General features: G+C 36.1%; 1 protein-coding gene across 1 annotated transcript in view; it reads left to right on the top strand.

Moving 5' to 3' along the window:
- ADAM7 (ADAM metallopeptidase domain 7) overlaps window positions 1-19,739 on the top strand; it is an 81,485-nt gene that overhangs the window by 3,757 nt on the left and 57,989 nt on the right. Inside the window, exons 2-7 of the mRNA XM_007938783.1 lie at window positions 705-808; window positions 3,134-3,216; window positions 10,963-11,041; window positions 12,386-12,462; window positions 14,408-14,600; window positions 16,300-16,353. Of these exons, the coding sequence (XP_007936974.1) occupies window positions 705-808; window positions 3,134-3,216; window positions 10,963-11,041; window positions 12,386-12,462; window positions 14,408-14,600; window positions 16,300-16,353 (590 nt within the window). The remainder of the gene's footprint in view (window positions 1-704; window positions 809-3,133; window positions 3,217-10,962; window positions 11,042-12,385; window positions 12,463-14,407; window positions 14,601-16,299; window positions 16,354-19,739) is intronic.

Raw genomic sequence — 19,739 nt, 5'->3', positions numbered from 1 at the left:
TTTGTCTCATGACATTGACCACAATTTAGCACAATGCAACATCTCCTCTCCCACTTCCTCCCAATAGGTATCGCTTCCCTGTGTCCATCCCTCTATACACTCCTACCCCCTGAGCTGTCTCCCTGTGCCTGAGCAGCCCTTCTTTCTCTCTTGCTTGTTCTCTCCAAGGCATGTATCTACCTCAGGTAAATGTTCAACTAGTATGCCTGTCTGCTGCTTGGCTGGAAGCTACAGGTGTGTGTTCAGTTCCAGACCTGAAGGGCAGCTAGGGGCCATAGTCTCAGTGGAAGAACCTAATATTCTTTTAAAGAGCAAATCTTTTATTTAGCTATGCTAACCAAGATTTCAGATGTAAATATACCTGTTCAAGACAATTCGGTAATTTACATTGAAACAGACTTTCCTGCATGGCAAAATCCAGACAGGCATTAAGAGAATAAGATAACAACTGAGGAACAAAGTACAAATATAGAAGAAGTTGAGAAACTGATATTTTTCTCTGGCCTATTTTCTGAACTCTCTTATATTTTCCTACATTGTTAATATTAGTCTCAATTTTCTAGACTATAAGGGAGATAATATTTCATTGTTGTTGGGCACGCTGTCAGTTGGGAGCAAGTGAGCTCTGAGAACAATTCTGTTTTTCATTCATTGTAAATAAATGTTAATGCCAACTGTATTTTCATTCTTATTTTTCCTTTTAGAAAAGGTAATTCCTGGAGTAGAGGGTCAAGAACTGATTTATCCTAAAAGGATCTCTCTAGTACAGAAGCGAGATGTTGGGCACACTCATGAACCTGACATGCAGGTATAGGTTTTGATTTAATAATACAATTTTTTGCTTTCACATGACAGTTCAAAAGGTGCTTCTGCCTCCAACTCAGAAGCAAAAAGAAAGAAAAGAGTCTCAATTTTTCTCATTGAGTTTTTTATAGCAATCCCACTATAGACTATGAAACAAAAAGGAGTAAGCAGAACTCAGCTCACAGTTGACTTCAGGCTTTGCGGGGAGGGGTGCCATTTAAATATTCCAGTTTACATGAGCAGTTCTACCAACAGATTGGGCGCCATTTCCAGGCTGAATTAAGGTGGTAGCATAGTGCCTAAGACACTTGACTGCTAACCAGAAGGCTGGCGATTCAAACCCACCAGCCACTCCTCGGAAGGAAGGTTGGGCAATCTACTTCCGTAGTGATACCACCTCAGAAACCCAATGAGGGGTCGATATGAGTCGGGTCTGACTCCATGGCACATAACAACAACAACATTTTCTGAGCTGTTGTTCATGGAGTGGAATCTCTGAGCATTTTGCTTTCCTAGCTATCTGAAATGTTAATTTATTTGCTTTACATATTCTGTAACAAATGTGGACAACTTTTCTACAGAACAAAAAGACTGTGTGATTTGTTGCTTACAAGGGTCTTTATTCTGGTGTTAAAATTCCAAAATATTGTTTTGAAAGTAATATATATTTATTGTAGAAAATAGATTTACATAAATAGTAAAAGCATCAAAATTAGTTGTTCTTATTTTACTATTATTCTAAAACACACAGGATGAATGTCCATAATATTTACCATTGCTGCTGTTGTTAGTTGCTGTTGAGTTGATTCCAACTCATGATGACCCCACATGGGCAGAGTAAAACTTTCCATAGAGTTGATCAGATGACCAGGCCTGTCTTTGAGGCATCTCTGAGTGGGTTTGAACCACCAATCTTTCAGCTATTAGTCAAGGCCTGAACTCTTTGCATTATCCAAGAATTCACCATATTTATCATTTGGTGGTTACATTTTAAGCATTTGGTTTTTAATTTGATCCATGAAGAATAGTAAGTTGTACTTCTCCAACAAACTCTGGGAGTGCAAACATTTCCCAATGCTATAGCTAGCTCTCTTTTTCCTCTAACAATCAGTTTCTCACTTTTTAGAATTTTCAGTCGTAACTAAGAAACATTTCAATTTTCCAAATGGTCCCATTGAGGTCTTCTTTTTTATTCATGGTTTAAGAAGATAGAAAATCAACTTTCGATCCCCTCCCATTTGGAAATAATGTCTAACTATATTTCTCCAATAGTTATCTTTACAAATAAATTATCACCAACTCTTTTCTCATCTTCTCAAACCATTTTATTGGTTGAAGGTACCTAGCTAAGGAAACAAAACCAGTTTTCCATCACCCATTTTGCTTTTCTTTTGTGATGTCTTTTCTGCAATTTATTGTCTTAAGATTTAATCAAAGCCAATAATAGAAAATTCCATTATGAATGTACATGATGAACTGGGAATGTCCCTAATGCCAGAAAGTAAAGAAGTACTCAAAAAACAAAACTTTTGGCATATGTTGAGAGAATACAGGAGTCAACTAAAAGAATTCTCAAAAACAAAGACAAGTTGAGAAAAAAAAAAAAAAAAGCAGTAGTAGATCATAAGCAAAAGTATAAAATAAATACACCATGAGATTTACTGATATAAATAAATGGGGTGGGAGGAAGAATAGACAAATCTCCTATACAGAAGAATTCCACATCAGTTATATGGAGATACCCCTTCAAGGAGATAAAGCATAACTCCTGAACCCTTAAGTGTGGGCTGCATATGCTGACTTCCTTCCAAAGAGTACAGAATACCATGTGCTTTGCTGTTGAGTTGATTCTGACTGATAGCAAGCCTGTAGGTTGGAACAGAACTGTTACACGGAGTTTCCAAGGCTGTGATCTCTACAAAAGCTGACTGTTGTGTCCTTCTTCCACAGAGTGGCTGACTCAAACCACCAAACTTTCAGTTAGCATCTGAGTCCTTAACACTGCCCTACCAAGGCTCATACATATAAAAAAATCCATGGGGTGCAGAAACAGCAAGAAAATATAATAAATGGTATAAGAGTGGATAAGAGGAAAATATGCCTTTTTTTTCAGTATATTTTCTTTTATAATTAAGAAAACAACTGATTGGCGGTTTATAATTTGAATGTAAAATCTTCCTTATCATATCAGCTATATTATAAATTTAGCTTTTTCAGTATTGTTCATTTTTTCCTGAAAAGACTACTTTTACAGGATTGAGAGAACTAGGAATTTCTCCTCTACTCCAATACTCACCTAAACACACACAAAATGGATATTGTTTTGCAGGAGACTTATGAAGATGAAGAAGAATTGTTGTATGAACTAAGGCTACACAGAAAAACTTTAATACTTCATCTTTTGAGAACAAGGTAAATTCTATTATAATTCAATATTTTATAAATTTAGTAGTCTATTGTATCTCAGTTTCTGTAAAGACCACCAATGAAGTGACTTCTTCAAGTTATTGCTACACACACACACACACACATATATATATATATATATATTTCAAATCTTATTTGTCTGATTTTATATTATTTTAAAAAAATCCACTGTCATTGAGTCAATTCAGACTCACAGTGAACTCCATTGGATTTCTAAGGCTGGAAATATTTATGAAAGTAGATTGTCCTATCTTCCTCCCTTGGAGCAGCTGGTTTGTTGCTTCTGGTTAGCAACCAAATGCCTTACCTACTATGTCACCAGAGGCACTTGGCTACTAATCGAAAAGTCATTGGTTCAAACCTACCAGCCATTCTGTGGAAGAAAGATGAAGGAGTCTGCTTTGGTAAATATTTACAGGCTTAAAAACCCAGTGGGGGTCACTGTGAGTTTGAATTGACTCGATGGCAGTGATTTTTCCCCCATTGGTGTGTAATATTTTTCAGTTTTTTCTTTTGATATAAAATTTCCATAGAGTGAAATACACAAATCTTAAGTGTACATTCAATTAATGTTGATAAATGTACGCACCTGTGTTGCCCCAAATCCTGCAAAAATACAGAACCTTCACTTCAGAAATGTTTGTTATTCTCCTTCCTCATTTCTGCCTCTTGCTCCCAGCCCACTGAAACTAGAGGCATCTCTTCATTTAGGCATCCACTGGCTGCTGAGGCTAATAAGCCCAAGGTCAACAAATAAAATGGCATAATCTCGATGTTACCAAACCACATGGCAGGACATTGATTGTAAGTCCCAAAGTTGGCAGAGCATGGCAGGCTGCTGAACAACAACACGGCTACATGCAGAGTTCAAGTGTGCCATAAGCTAGAGATCATTCCCAAAGCTGCTTTATGGAAGAAAACCACATACCCAAAATAGCTACTCAGCTACTTGTGGTAGATGCCACCATAGAGTTGTTGCCAGTCTCATCATGGGGAATAACTACCACCAGCTGCCCAGCCACTCAACCAGGCCCAACCAAATTGACATACAACTTTAAATACCATAATTCCACCCCTTGTCAACTTGGCCCCTGTACAGATCTTCAGTGGGTGGCATCTGTACAGATCTCCTTCACTGGGTGGCTCCAGTCCCCTAGTTCCTAAGTGGCAACCTCACCCCTTGGCCTGGTGGGCCCCATTCCTTTCCCTCTTGGGCATGGCAGCCCTCCCCCCTCACTCTTGGGCAGTGGCTATGGCTCCATCCCACTGGCTAACATGAACAAGCCCCCCTGCACTCCAGAACCACGTTGGTGAAGGCCTTTTGGGCCTGTGGTCATTCCATCCCCAAAGGCCATGGTCCTTAAAGCTGAGGCAGCTCTGCTTCTGTTTCCTCGGCTTCTCCACTTCTGCCGATTAATGCCAAAGGCAACCCACTCCGATGGAAATCTTCCTGCCCCAAAAGCATTCAACTTTCTTGCTCAGTGGGCTGGCCAACCCGCTATTCCATTTCATGCCGGTCTTTTCTACCAATTAATGCCTAAAGGCAACCCACTTCACCAGTAAGCTGCCTAACCAAAGGCATCAAGCTTTCTCCTCTGTGGGCTGGTAAGGCTGTCACTGTTTCATGCTGGTTCTCTTGTCTCTGCTCCTGCCATCTCTCATGCCTGTCTCTGGGCTCTGCTCCTGCCGTTTCTCATGCTGGTCTCTTGCTCTGCTCCTGTCATCTGTCATGCCATATGCCAGGGTCTCTCTGCCGGGGTCTTGGGTCAAGGATGCACTCCACACCTGGTTCCACATTTTAGGTATCTGTCAGAGCAGCACCCCACTCTTAGTACCATATTCTGTTCTAGTTACCTAGTGCCACTCTGACAAGAAATATACCATAAATGGTATGGCCTTAACAAACAGGAGTTTATTCACTTACAGTTTGGAGGCTTTAAGTCCAAGTTAAAAGTGCCAGGCTCTACGGGCTGGGTGGAAGCCCCTCAACCTTGGGCTTCAGCTCTGCCTCTTGCTCCTGGCCCACTGAAACTAGAGGCATCTCTTCACTCAGGCAGCTACTGGCTGCTGAGGCTAACAAGCCCAAGGTCAACAAATAAAATGGCACAGTCTTGATGTTACCAAACCACATGGCAGGCCATTCATTCAAGTCCATTTTAAGTCCCAAAATTGGCAGAGCATGGTAGGCTGCTGAACAACGACACAGCTACATGCAGAGTCTAACCATGCCATAAGCTAGAGACCATTCCTAAAGCTGCTTTATATGGGAAGCAAACCACATACCCAAAGCAGCTACTCAGCTGCTTGTGGTAGATCCCACCATGGAGTTGATTGCCACTCTCATCATGGGGAATAACCACCATCAGCTGCCCAGCCACTCAACCAGGCCCAACCAAGTTGACATACAACTTTAACTACCACACTCATCAAGTCCCCTCAAACTCTACTGACAGAGGTAGTCATGTTTCCTTTCTCATCATAGATTATTTTAGCCTACTCTGGAAATTCTAATAAATAAAATCACATTGGTCATAATGTTGTATGTAAGACTTCTTTAATTCAATATAACTTCACTGAGATTCATCTAAGCTTTTGCATGTATCTGAAGTATGGTTCTTTCAATTTTCAAGTAGTATTCCATGGCATAAATATGCTACAGTTTATTTTTCCATTTTCTATTGATGGGCATCAGGGTTGTTTCCAGTGTTTGGCTGTCATGAATAATGCTTCTCTGAGAATTCTTGTACAAGTATTTTTTTTTTTTTTTTTTTTTAGGATTTGGGTGAAAATTTACAGATTGTACAAGTATTTTTATAAACATGTTTTCATTTCTCTTTGAAGAATACTAAGCATGGGAATTATTGCAGTATAGGGTATGTATAGGTTTAGTTTTATAAGAAATTGACAGACCCTTTTCCAGAGTGATTGTATAATTTTATACAACTACCAGCACTATGGGAGCTCTGGTGGTGTAGTGCCTAAGGTACTTGACTGCTAATCCGAAGGTTGGTGGTTCAAACCCACCAGCCACTCCTCAGAAGGAAGATTGGGTGATCTACCTCTGTAGGGATACCACCTCGGAAAACCAAGAGGGGTCTCTATAAGTTGGAGACAACTTGACGGCACAGAACAACAGCAACAACAACCAGCACTATGTGAGAATTTTAGTTGTTCCATATCCTTTCCAACATTTGGTGTTGTCAGTTTTTGAATTTTAGCAATAGTGACAGATTGTGGTAATATTTAATTGTTATCTAGTTTGTATTTCCCTACTGGAAACTTTTTCATAAGTTTATTGTCCATTTGTACATCATTTTTTGTAAATTGTTTAAATCTTTACTCATATTTTATTGGGTTGTTTTATTATTGACTTGTGATTTTTATACAATCAGCTGTTTGTTAAATGTAATTTTTTGCTAATATGTTCTTTCAATCTGAGTTTTTCATTCATTTTCTTAATTGTAGCAGTTGCTAGTTCAACGACATTTTAATTTATTGAAATTTTCTTGCTTGGTCATTGTTCTCTATGACCTAAGAAACATTTGCTTACCTACAGGTCACAAAGATCTTCTTCTGTACTGTCTTCGAAACTTTTCATGGATCAGTTTGTAGTTTTGGTCTATTATCATCTTAAACTTATGTGTGTATGTGTGTGTATGATTTGAAAGAGATGTTGAAGTTCATATTGTTACAGGCCAGTTATTCCAGCACTTTTTTTTTCAATGGTTTTCTTTTGCTACTTATTGTTTTGGCACTTTTGACTAAACTTAAATGACAATTTAAACATGAATTTATTTCTGACAAATTTAATCTTCTCTGTTCATCTACTTTGCAGTCCTTAAAAGAGTGCTACACTGTCTTGATTACTGTAGATTAAGAACAAATCTTAAAGCCAGGTTGTTTAATTCTGCCACACTTTTTCTTCTTTTTCAGACTTATTTTGTTTATCCTAGATTTTTGGTATTTCCATATGAGTTTTAAAATCATCTTGTCAATTTCCACACAAAAAAAATGCTGCTGGAATTTTGATTAAATTTCATTCACTCTACAGATAAATTCGGAAAGAACTGATATTGCAATAATATTGAGTAGTCATCCTATATTCCTAATTAAAGTAAATTTAGGTTTACTTTAATTTTTATCATCAATATTGTGTAGTTTACAGTGTAGAGCTCTTACATGTCCTTTATTAAATTTATTTCTAAAAATTTTAGTATTTATGTTGCTCCTATAAACAGAGCTAGTTTTTAATTTCATTTTTCTATTATTTGCAGTTATTATGTGAAAACACAATAGATTCTTAAAACAGTAGCCTTGGCTCTTGAGATTTAATAAATTAATTTATTAGTGTTTTGTGAGTTCCTTAGAAATTTTGTATGCAATAATATTGTCTATAAATATTGACAATTATACTTCTTCCTTTCTGATCATTTTTTTCTTTTCTTTATTTATTTTATTGCATTAGCTTGCATCTCCAGTGTAACTTGAGTAGAAGTAGTAAGAGTTAGCAACCTTACATTGTTCCTAATCTTAAGGGGAGAGTGTTCACTATTGAAGTATTGAATGCATAATATGATATTTCCTGTAGGATTCACCTTGATGTACTTTATCAGAATAACAAAGTTCCCTGAGAAGTTTGCTAAGAATGTTTTGTCTGTATCCACTAAAATCACAGTTTGGTGATTTACACAGATCTGTTTTCAAATGTTAAACCATCTTTGCCTTCCTGGGATTAACCCTATTTGTTTATTATACATTATCTTTTTTTCACATATTACTTTATTTAATTTACCTACATTTTGTTAAAAGATTTTTGCAACTATGTTAATGAAAGATATTTGTCTATATTTTTAGTGATTTTTTTATGATGTTTTTGTCAAGGTTTGATATTAGGATTTGACCTCATAAATTGAGTTGAAAAGTATGTTTCATTCTCTACATTTTTGAAAGTTTTTATAAAATTGATGCTATTCCTTTTTCTAATGTTTGACAGAATTCACAAATTAAACTATTTGTGCCTTGAAGGTTGTTATGTATATATGGAGACTGCAGAGGTTGATAACTAGTTTAAATTTCTTTAATAGGTATTGGGTGATTCAGATTATCTATTTCATTCTCTGCCAGTTGCATGTATTTTTTTTTTTTTCTTATTTTGGAAAACATCCATTTCATCTAAATTGTCAGATTTTGGTATAAACTGTTTAAATAATTCTCTGAATACCTGGAATATGAGTGATATAATCCATCTTTCATTTGTAAATATTGGTAACTTAAAATCTACGTTTTAAAAAAATGTACTTTGGGTGCAAATTTACAAAACAAATTTGTTTTACATTCAACATTTCATGTACATTTGATTTCACAGCCCAATTACCATCCCCAACCATAAAAAACTCTCATCCCCTCTTGTCCCTGTGACCACCCCCTCCCTGTGCCCTTCTTGACCATGCATTCCTGCCTGTCCAGCTTTCCCTCTATGTGAATGCTCCCCTTTGGTGTCTCATAGCTGATTGCTCTAAGGGGTGCATCTCCCTGGAGTAGGTGGGTGCTTCATCGTGGGGTAGGTGTTCTGTGTGTAGGTCTTTCTGCCATTGGGCTGAGAATCAATCCATGGAAGTGAGTCCATTTTTAGGCCCAAAGGATAACCGAGGGCTATAGTCTCAAGGGTTCTCCCAGACTCTATCTGACCAGTAATCCTGGTCATTTTTGTGTTTTTGAATTTTGTTCTGCATTTTTTACTCCCACTCTATCCAGGACCTCCAGTTTTGATCCCATTCTGAGTTCTTGGCATTTGTAGTTGGGCACCAACTCATTCTTCTGATCTTGAGGTCATGAAGACTGAGGTCCTTGTGGTCCATTAACCCCTTGGACTAGTTGTTTCCAGATGCCTTATACTTTCTTCACTCTTCTTTGATTCAGATGAGAGGAAACCAATAGTTGCATCTTCTACCTCCTTTTTTCTTGATTAAGCTAAAGGGATTTGTCAACTTGTTTGTTGATCTTTCAAATAACAAAAACCTGGCTTTGTTAATTATTGTTTGTTTATTTCACTGACTCCTTAGTGTTTACTTTCCTCTTCAAAAACTTTTCATCTTTTCAGTTATAATAACTTATTTAAGCTATAACTTTTCCTCTATGCATTATTTTAAACATATCTCACAAATCTTGAAATGTATTTTTATTGTAATTCATTTAATATTTTCTAATTTCTAATTTCATTTAGATTTATTCTTCGACTAATGGATTATTTAGGAGCTCTGGCAGCATAGTGCCTAAGGCATTTGAGTGCTAACCAGAAGGCTGGGGGTTCAAACCCACCAGCCACCCCTCGGAAGAAAGGTTGGGCAATCTACTTCCATAGTGATACTGCCTCGGAAACCCAAAGAGGGGTCGCTATGAGTCGGGTCTGACTCAACTGCACGTAACAACAACAACAATGGATTATTTAGAAATGTGTTAATTACTTTCTATTGTTGGGTAGTTAGCTACCTTTCTGTTATTAATTTCGAACTTAATTTTGTTGTTGATAGAGAATATTGTTTGAATGATAATAGTTTTTAAAAATTTGTTTTGACTCATTTTGTGGTCAAAGATGTGGTCATACTTGGTGACTATAATATGTATACTTGAAAAGAACATGTATTTAGCAGTCTCTGGGTCTAATGTTCTATAATCTAATAATTAGATTAAGGTAGTTTATAGTATTTTTTATATTTTTCTGTTTTTACTGAGGATTTTATTTATTTGCTTATTTGATGGGGTAGTTCTGTTTGTTTTGTAAATTGGTGAGAGTATAAGGCACTTGACTGATAAGCAGAAGGTTGGTGGTTCAAACCCACTAGCCACCCCTCGGAAGGAAGGTTGGGCAATCTATTTCCATAGTGATATTGCCTCAGAAACCCAAGGATGGGTCACTATGAGTTGGGTCGGACTCCACAGCACATAAAAACAACAACAAAAGAAAACAAACTCACTGCTGTTGAGTTGGTTCTGATTCATAGCAACCCCTCCTTGGGTTTCCAAGGTAGTATCTCTATGGAAGTACATTGCCCAGTCTTTCTTCTGAGGAGTGGCTGGTGGGTTTGAACTGCCAGCTTTCTGGTTAGCAGTCAAATGCCTTAGGCATTATGCCACCGGTTAGCAGTGATTGTATCTTGATGCGGTTCAGGATTATTTGTCTTTTACGTTTCTATATTTTCTAAATATACTATAATTAATACATATTGCTTTATCTAAAAATTACAATTTTTTAAGTATATATAAAACAAATGGATATATTCCACATATTTTTGTATTAATTTTGGCACTTAAGGCAAGTGATTTTCTTTTTTATTAGTGAGGTTTTGTTCTTTATTAGTCTACTGACCTTTTAAAGTCAGACAGTCATATAGTTATGGACATTTTATAAGCTTGAATTTTAAAACAATTTAAATTACTAAGGCAAGAGATTTTCACTTAGATACAATTTGATCTGAGTTCTTCCTAAAATGGTGTTTTGCTAAAACTGCTTGAATTTTTTTCCTGTCCTTTTTATAGTATTTATCAAACCATGAAATCTAGGTAGCAAGGTTTTTCATATGAGTGATTTTGATTTTACTTATCTATTTTTGGGAGAAGAGGATCTTGCTGAGATTTGAAAGAAGCTTGGAGATACCTTCTTCACATGACTGGTTTGATCTGTGCATTTTGTAAAATGAGTAACTGTCACTATTTCTCTGCCCTCTTTTTCAGGGAGCTCCTAGCCACAAATTACAGTGAAACTTACTCTTCCACAAAAGGAGAGGAGGTCACCAGGCATCCTCAGATCATGGTATCTTATGGCACCTTCCTATTATGCTTCTCTAAAACTATTATTTCCTGGTGTGATTTGGGAACCCCACTCTAGCTTTACAAGCAGCCTCCAAAAATGATACGTAAAAAATGAGTCCTGAATTGATTATCCTAATTGAATGATCCTAGAATAAAAGATAAGACCCTTTGAGTTAAAAGGAAGTTGGTCACTACTTGCTTGATTAACAACTCAGTGATTGTTAATGTATTTTTGTTTAGTAATGACTTCTGTGCACTCAATATAGAGTTAATTCTTGGAGAAGGGTAAAGCAGGACATGAAAGAAGTAAAAGGCACATTGATGAGGTTATAATCAAAATAAATGGATAAAACCTAAGAATATGAAACAATTTAAAAAGCTCTTTCTAATTGACCTTATTTTATTAATCTCTCTTTGCCCAGTCCTTGTGAGGCACCAATATTGAAGTCTTCTTGATTCTTCAAATAAATCTTTGTTCATTTATCCTATTTTTGTGGATACAGAGTCTATTTTTATAACCCCATTCCCCTTCCCAGGAAATGCCCTCTGCATCCTTCTAACCAAAGCTAACATTACCCTTTGTTATCAAAAGTATGGCTTTTAAAACCTATTTCATCTATCTAAGGCATCTGTCAACATCTATAAATTGCAGCTCACCATGGAATCTTTGTAAAATAGGACAGAAGGAAAACTGGGTAACACTTTTTCAGCAAAATGTGAGGACTGGCCTGTGAAGGTCTGAGGTCCCTGGAGAACGATGGAAAGTGTAACAGAGAAGGAGTTTAAAAAAATGGAAATAATAGGAAGAGTAATCACCTAATGAGATCACCATGGACCAAGCATCAAGTTGGGAATAATAAAAAATACCAGTTGATTGAAGCAGGGAGACAGGGTAGAAAGAAAGGCGTGAGGGGACCTGGTTGAAGAGTAAGACTAATTATAGAGATCATCAAGAACATGGGTTTAATTTCATAGGCAAGTAGGAAAAACTGTAATATTAGCACAGAAAGCTGAGTTTGATATAGAATTTTGGATGAAATAAAGGAATACTATTTCCAAGGGAAAGAGTCAAATTTCTGAGGTTGATAGTTCTTAAATTCTTGAGTAAAGAATCCATATATTGAGCTACATAAAGAAATTATGCAATTAAGATAAAATGTCTTGAAAAGGATTCTAAAGCAGACTTAACTCTTTCAAAATAATGCGAGTAAATTAATATAAATGGAATTTATAGAAATTAAATACTGATACACTGTGAACAGAAATATTTATAATAAATACATATATTATATTTAGACCATGTCAATATTTATACTTGTATTAATAGCCTCTTTATCCATTTTAGGATCACTGTTTTTACCAAGGATCCATCTTACATGAAATAGATTCTGCTGCCAGTGTCAGCACATGTAATGGTCTGAGGTAAAAGAGTATCTTTCTAATTCCTTGATGAGTTTTTCTGTGGATTTTCAAAGACATTCACCTCACTTATCTTTAGTAACCCTTAACCCATTGCTGTTGAGTAGATTTTAACTCATAGTGACCCTGCAGGACAGAGTAGAACTGGCCCACAAGGTTTCTAAGGCTTTAATCTTTATGGAAATGGACTACTACATCTCTATTCCAAGGAGCAGCAATGGAGTTAGAATTGCCAAATTTTCTGTTAGCAGCTGAGCACTTAACCAATGAACCACTAGGGCTCTAATGGGAGAAGAAGAAAAAAAAAAAACCCTTACTGCCACAGAGATTATTTGAATCATAGCGACCCTTCCTTGGGTTTCCCAGGCGGTATCTCTAAAGAAGTAGATTGCCATTGCCCAGTCTTCCTTCCAATGAGTGGCTGGTGGGTTTGAACTGCCAGCCTTCTGGTTAGCAGTCAAATGCTTGGACACTATGCACCAGAGATCCCGATGGGAGAAGAGGTATTGTACATTCTCAGCAATTAGTATCAGCCCTGGCCCATTGATTCTGTTCTTGCTTGAATTACCCTAAGCAAGAGATACTTTGTGGTATATGATCATGAGATTCAGAGTGAGCAGATTCCTGGAAATCATCTACCAAACCCTCTTATGTTATAGCTCAGGATACTGAAATCAGTGAATTGTTCCATCACATAAAATTTGCTTATGGTATGACTGAATTATTGGAAGTATCTTTTTCCAACAACATAAACAGTGACTATGTAAGTGGTCACCACAGGACAGAATACACAGGAATCAAATCAACTATATGTGTGGCAAGAGACGATGGAGAAGTTCAATGTCATTGGTCAGGACAAGGCCAGCAGCCAACTGCAAAATAGACCATTAATTGCTTCTATATGAATTCAAGCTGGAATGGAAGAAAATTAAAATAAGTCCACAAGAGCCAAAATATGACCTTAAGTATATACCACCTGAATTTAGATACCATCTGAAGAATAGATTTGATGCATTGAACACTCATAACCAAGATCAAATGAGTTGCGGCATGACATCAGGGACACTGTAAATGAAGAAAACAAAAGGTCATTTAAAAGACAGGAAAGAAAGAGAAGACAGAAATGGATGTCAGAAGACACTTGGAATCTTACTCTCGAATAGAGAATAGCTAAAGCGAATGGAAGAACGGTGAAGTAAAAACACTAAATAGAAGATTTTAAAGGAAATCTTGAGAAGACAAAGCAAAGCATTATAATAAAACATGCAAACTTCCGCTAAAAATTTCAGTTAGTAAACAAAAAGGAAATAACGTATTTGAAATTTCTCAAGCTGAAAGAACTAGAGAAAAAAATTCAAGCTGAGTTGCAATACTTATGGATTCTATGGGCGAAATAGTGAATGATGCAGCAGTCATCAAAAGAAGATGGAAGGAATGCACAGTCACTGTACGAAACCATTCTGACAAGTAGCATATGAATAAGAATCAATGGCATTGAAGGAAAAAGTCCAAGCTACTCTGCAGGCACCGGCAAAACAAGAATTCAGGAATTCACAGAGTACCAATCAGGATGTTTCAACAAATGGATTCAAACCACATGTCATCTGATTTCTCTACCATCAAGAGCACCCTACTACATGTTCATGAGGCTTTAGCCAGATAGTTTCCCTCTCTTTCGTCTTTTTGTTTATTTATTTATTTATTGTTAAACAATGTCTTACTGTGTTTTCAGTGAAAGTTTACACAGCAAATTAGGTTCCCATTTGCCAATTTCTAGGCAAGTTGTTCAGTGATATTAGTTATTTTTCACAATAGGTCAACATTTTCATTAATTGTACTTTGGTTGCTCTGTAGTTTCCCTTTCTTTAGAAGGTAAATCAGTAAGGGATAGAGTAGTTACAGATCTTAAATATAGTTGTTGTTGTTTTTTCTCTCTCCATTGCCATAGAGGATTCTTCAGAATAAAAGACCAAAGGTACCTCATTGAACCAGTGAAATACACAGATGAAGGAGAACATTTGGTGTTCAGATATAACCCAAAGGTGTATTATGCTGCCAATTATTCCTGTACAGAGTTCAATTTTACCAGGAATACTGTTCCAAGCACCAGTACTAAATCTGTGGAAAAACACAACGTAGAAGTGAGTGCTTTATTTTTAAAATCATGTTTCTTTCCCCAGGGAAAATACTTATTTTGTCCTTTTTGATCTGGAGAGAAAACTACAGGCCAGCTAATGAAGTGTTCATGGCACTCTGAGTCTGGCTCTTTATTATCTTAAATCTGAAATGTCAATTTTTTGTTTTTATTTTTGTTACCTATGTAGAAAGTAGGAGTTCTGGTAGCATAGTGCCTAAGACACTTGACTGCTAACCAGAAGGCTGGTGGTTCAAACCCACCAGCCACTCCATGGAAGGAAGGTTGGGCAATCTACTTGCGTAGTGATACTGCCTCGGAAACCCAAGGAGGGGTCGCTATGAGTCAGGTCTGACTCAATGACAAATAACAACAACAACAACAACATGTAGAAAGTGTTCATTCTTTACAGTAAATTTAAGTTTGTTTTATCAATATCAAGAAAAGTACATTTCTAAATCTTACATATAGATTTATAGCTTTAAGGTTATAAGTGGTTAGAGCAACAAAACCAGAAATATTCTGAAACCTATTCTAAACACTACCTTCCCTTCCATCTTCCTGTTATTTGTTGGTGTTGATGATAAACCATATTCTTCTCTTTTCATCAAGTCAAATATTATAAATTATTAAAGACAATTAAGGGTAATAACAAGTTGAATTTCTGGTGTGGTGATTGCACATGAAAGCCCTACGTGTTAATTTTTCTATTCAACTAGTTCAGTTCCCCTTAAATCCCCTCTAGATGTTAGTTAGCCTGTTAGCCCCATGAGTGTTCATAATCTTCACAGTAGCACAGTTCATATTCAGGATGGTGTCTGAAACATTAGATGTCTATTGACTGTTTGCTGAATGTACGGATCTATGAAAGAATTATCACTTAGTCCACAAAGCAATGGATTATCTCAAATCTCTGAGCAGCATGCTTCTGATTTTTACCTTAGTGTATGTACACAGAAGGCTGAAAACTTAGTGGAATTTCCTGTGCTATTGTTTTATAAAAACTAAAAGCCTATAATTCCCAACATTTTTACAAGTTCTATTGGAATTGAGACTACAGAAGAGAAGTTGGAAGGAAGGAAAAAAAATGGAAGTGATGGAGTCAGTCCCATTAGTCAATACTAGGTTTTAGCTTCCAACTATAGATGGATGCTTTTAACATGAGCTTCTGTTTCACTTAGTAAAACAAAGAACTAAATGCTAAAAAGTAGATTCATGATTCTTTATTTATAACCTTTATTTTACCTGAGAGATTAAGGAAAGAAAGAAAGGAGTCAAATATGGGGTGTTTCTTCAAGTTTATTAAAATCTTTTGCAAATAATCACATCTGTGAATAATATGTGTTGTTGTTGCTATATGCCAACGAGTCAGACCCTACTCATAGCGACCCCTCCTTGGGTTTCCGAGGCAGTATCACTATGGAAGTAGATTGCCCAACCTTCCTTACACGGAGTGGCTGGTGGATTTGAACCTCCTGTCTTCTGGTTAGCAGTCATGTGCCTTAGGCACTATGCTTCCAGAGCTCCCTGTTAATAATATGGTAGATCTTATATAAATCCATAAAATTGCTAGATATATTTTTGTACTCCCCCCTCCCCTTTCTGTATAAATATCATTAACATGTCTTATTTTGAAAATGTTATGTTTTTCAACATTAAATGATAAATGTTAATAATTCTTCATTAAATGTTCCATAAATTTTCAGAGCATCCCTAAAGAAAAATATATTGAACTGTTCATTGTTGCTGATTACAATGTGGTAAGTTTTCAGATGAACATTTTGCATTTCATTCATCCTTACAAAAATACAGCTATGATTTTGATAAAGAGAAAGCAGTATGCTAATCAGCATTCCATCCAGATTCCAGAGTTCTGTTTTTAGCTTCCCATAATAGACTTATATAAGTAACTATTGAAGCCTTTGATGGTATGGTAGTCTAAGTTGAAAGAGAACCTGCTTCCTCATTATGAACACATAGAAATGCTGAACAAAATATAAAAAGTTGAAAGCATGTTAACAATATACAGTTGAGGTCAACTGAAAACAAAATATTTCCAGTGCTAAGAATAAAGAACAATAAGTAAAACTCTAAAACATAGTGGCCCACAACATATATATTTCAGATATACTACTTGGGAGTTGGGAAATTAAACTTTCTTTAGGATGAAAAACTGGACCACAAACCTCCTAAAGGCTGAGATTTGGAAATAGCTCCTCTGCTCAATGCCCAGAGCCGTAAAGAATTACCCGATCCTTGAAAAGGGAATTAGGTATCTCTGTCCACTAAAACTGCAAATGAGAAAGGAAATTTTCTATCTGCTTTTAACCAGGGAGAAGAAAAATGTTATGCATGGGAAAACAAAGTCATAAGCTTGTGCAAGACAAAGATGTGGAGTATAATCTTAAATATTTTTTTAGATAGAGAAATGCCAAATAAAATTTTTAACATAAAAGCCTGGGAAGCTATTGTTGTTAGTTGCCTTCAAGTATGACTATTCTGACTCAGGATAACCCCCGATACTAGAACAAAACACTGAACATTGCCTGGTCCTATATCATCTTTACAATCATTGGTATGTTTAAGTCCATTGTTGTGGCTTTTGTGCGGATCCATTAAAAAAAAAAAAAAAGCCCTTTAAGGACATTTTACAATCCAAGATAAGACAATGCACGTGAGGAAGAATCATAATGAAAAGGCAAATTGTTGTTTGGTGTCCTCAAGTCATTTTCTGACTCATGGCAGCTATATGTACAACACAATAAAACACTGCCCAGTCCTATATCATCCTCATAATTGTTTGCTGTGTTGGAGCCACTGTGTCAATCCAGTTCACTGAGAATTTTCCTGTTTTTTGCTGACCCTCTACCAAGTATACCTCTGGTGGTATAGTGCCTCAGGCACTTGACTGCTAACCAGAAGGCTGGCAGTTCAAACCCACCAGCCGCTCCTTGGAAGGAAGTTTGGGCAATCTACTTCCATAGTGATACCGCCTCGGAAATCCAAGGAGGGGTCGCTATGAGTCAGAGCCGATGCCACAGCACTTAACAACAACAACAAATAAAACAAAGCAGATGATATTGTAGAAAAATTTCAGAATATCAAACATTAAAAAATTCCTTAAAAAAAAATCCAAATGAAGGGATTAGGCAATAATCTTAAAGGGATTGGGAGAAAGAAATCATACTTAAGTATGATTGTTAAAACTTTGTTACAAAATTGTAAATATTAAAATATATATTTCCCACAAGAATAGTGGGGATATAAGGAATAAAGAGAACAAGACTAGACCAATGGAAAGCAAGAAATGTTATGCTGCATCCACTATTAAAAACAAAACAAACAAACAAAAAACTCACTGCTATTGAGTTGATTCTGACTCACAGTGACCTCCTCTGGGTTTCCAAGGTGGCAAATCTTTACTGAAGTAGATTGCCCAGTCTTCCTTCCACAGAGTGGCTGGTCGGTTTAAACCACCAACCTTCTGGTTAGCAGTCAAATGCCTTAGGCACTACACCACCAGAGCTCCTTACATTCACAAGAATATATAAAATATTTGCATGACAACAAAGGTTTATTCTAATAATATAATTATGCTTTGCTTAAACAATACATAGTTTAAAATAATGTAATCGTCTCAAACATCTCAAACCTAATGAAAGGTTAGGTTCTAAAGAACATGTCTTTATGTGAAAATCAGTGTTATGTGGAAATGGAGGATGACCACATCAAATCACACAATGGAAGATGACAACATCAGTACTTAACTGCTAGATTACCTCATTACATAACTGGTAAACCACTGAGAGTCATGGCCCAAGTTGACGCATAACCTTAATCATCATAGCCAGCAATACTCTCACCTCACACCTCAGCATTTGTTACTGCCAGACATACATCATTAGTGCTAAATAGTCAGAGAGCAAATTTTTACTCTTGTCATAAATGCAGATCAGATAACAAGAGTCAGTAAGTGAGTAGGTAAATGCATATATATATGCATATATATATATATATGTATATAAAAGTTTTACAAAATTTAGCATTCATTCCTGGTAAAAATCCTTAGCAAAAAGCAGAAGAAAATAAAGGATACTTAGTGAAATCCTAAACTCTATAAATGTTAAACTTAATTATAAAATGTTACAGGTTTCCATTCCAAAACTGGAAATCAGATTTTCATACTCATCATCAACAAAATTTCTTCCAACATTTTTACTGAATTGCTATGTGAATGGAAAAGAAAGATACAACACAGTTGCACATTTAACAAATATGAGAAGCTATAATTAACCTGGGAGCTCTGGTGGCATAGTGCCTAAGGCATTTGACTGTTCAAAACCACCAGCCATTCCTTGGAAGGAAGATTGGGCAATCTGTTTCCTTAGAGATATCACCTCAGAAACCCAAGGATTGCTATAAATCGGTATCAACTGGAGAGCAGTGAGTTTGATTTGGTTTTTGGTTAGATACTTAAGGTAACAGAAAAATGATGGCATGGTAACTGGAGGATGCTTGCTAGATTCAGAAATGGCATATTATTTGTTTATTTTTAATGGTGAAAGAAAGTTACCAGTTTTATTTACCCCTGTAGGATACCTTTTAATATCACCAATTATATTTTATCAAATTTAAATTGTTATTGTTGAGAACAAGGTCCTGATAGCACAAAAAGGGAATGTAGTTGTGAGAAAAGAAAAAGATAAATTAGATTTGAACATCCTTCTAATAGAGAACAGGGACTCACAGTTTTCTGACCCTCTCCAAAATGTCAGTGACTCCATGTGTTTTCAGGATTACAGGTTCCTTAATTTTGAACCACCATGGGAACAGGAGAACTGATAAAATTGTTCTTTTCAATAAAATGGTTTGCTGAGGAGAATTAATAAATTTTATTTCATCAAAGTGATAAAAATGAACTGTAAAGAATTCTTATCAATTGGTTCAATAAATCAATGTAATGCAATGTAAAAGAAGGAAAAACTAAGAAAAAAAACCTTAAACTAGTGCTAACTTTGTCTTTAGGAACTGCTGTATATAATTTTTTTTTTAAATAAAATCTTTAACTCTGCATAAATTTCCCAGACTTACTAACAATAAACCCCTCTTTCTTCATTATGCCAATGAATATTTTCTCTTGAAGTAT

The sequence above is a fragment of the Orycteropus afer genome, unplaced genomic scaffold, assembly GCF_000298275.1.
Source record: "Orycteropus afer afer isolate SDZICR_OR568_19922 unplaced genomic scaffold, OryAfe1.0 scaffold00053, whole genome shotgun sequence".
NCBI classification, from domain to species: domain Eukaryota; kingdom Metazoa; phylum Chordata; class Mammalia; order Tubulidentata; family Orycteropodidae; genus Orycteropus; species Orycteropus afer.
Note: the sequence above shows the minus strand (reverse complement) of the source record. Positions and strands in the feature narration are given on the sequence as shown.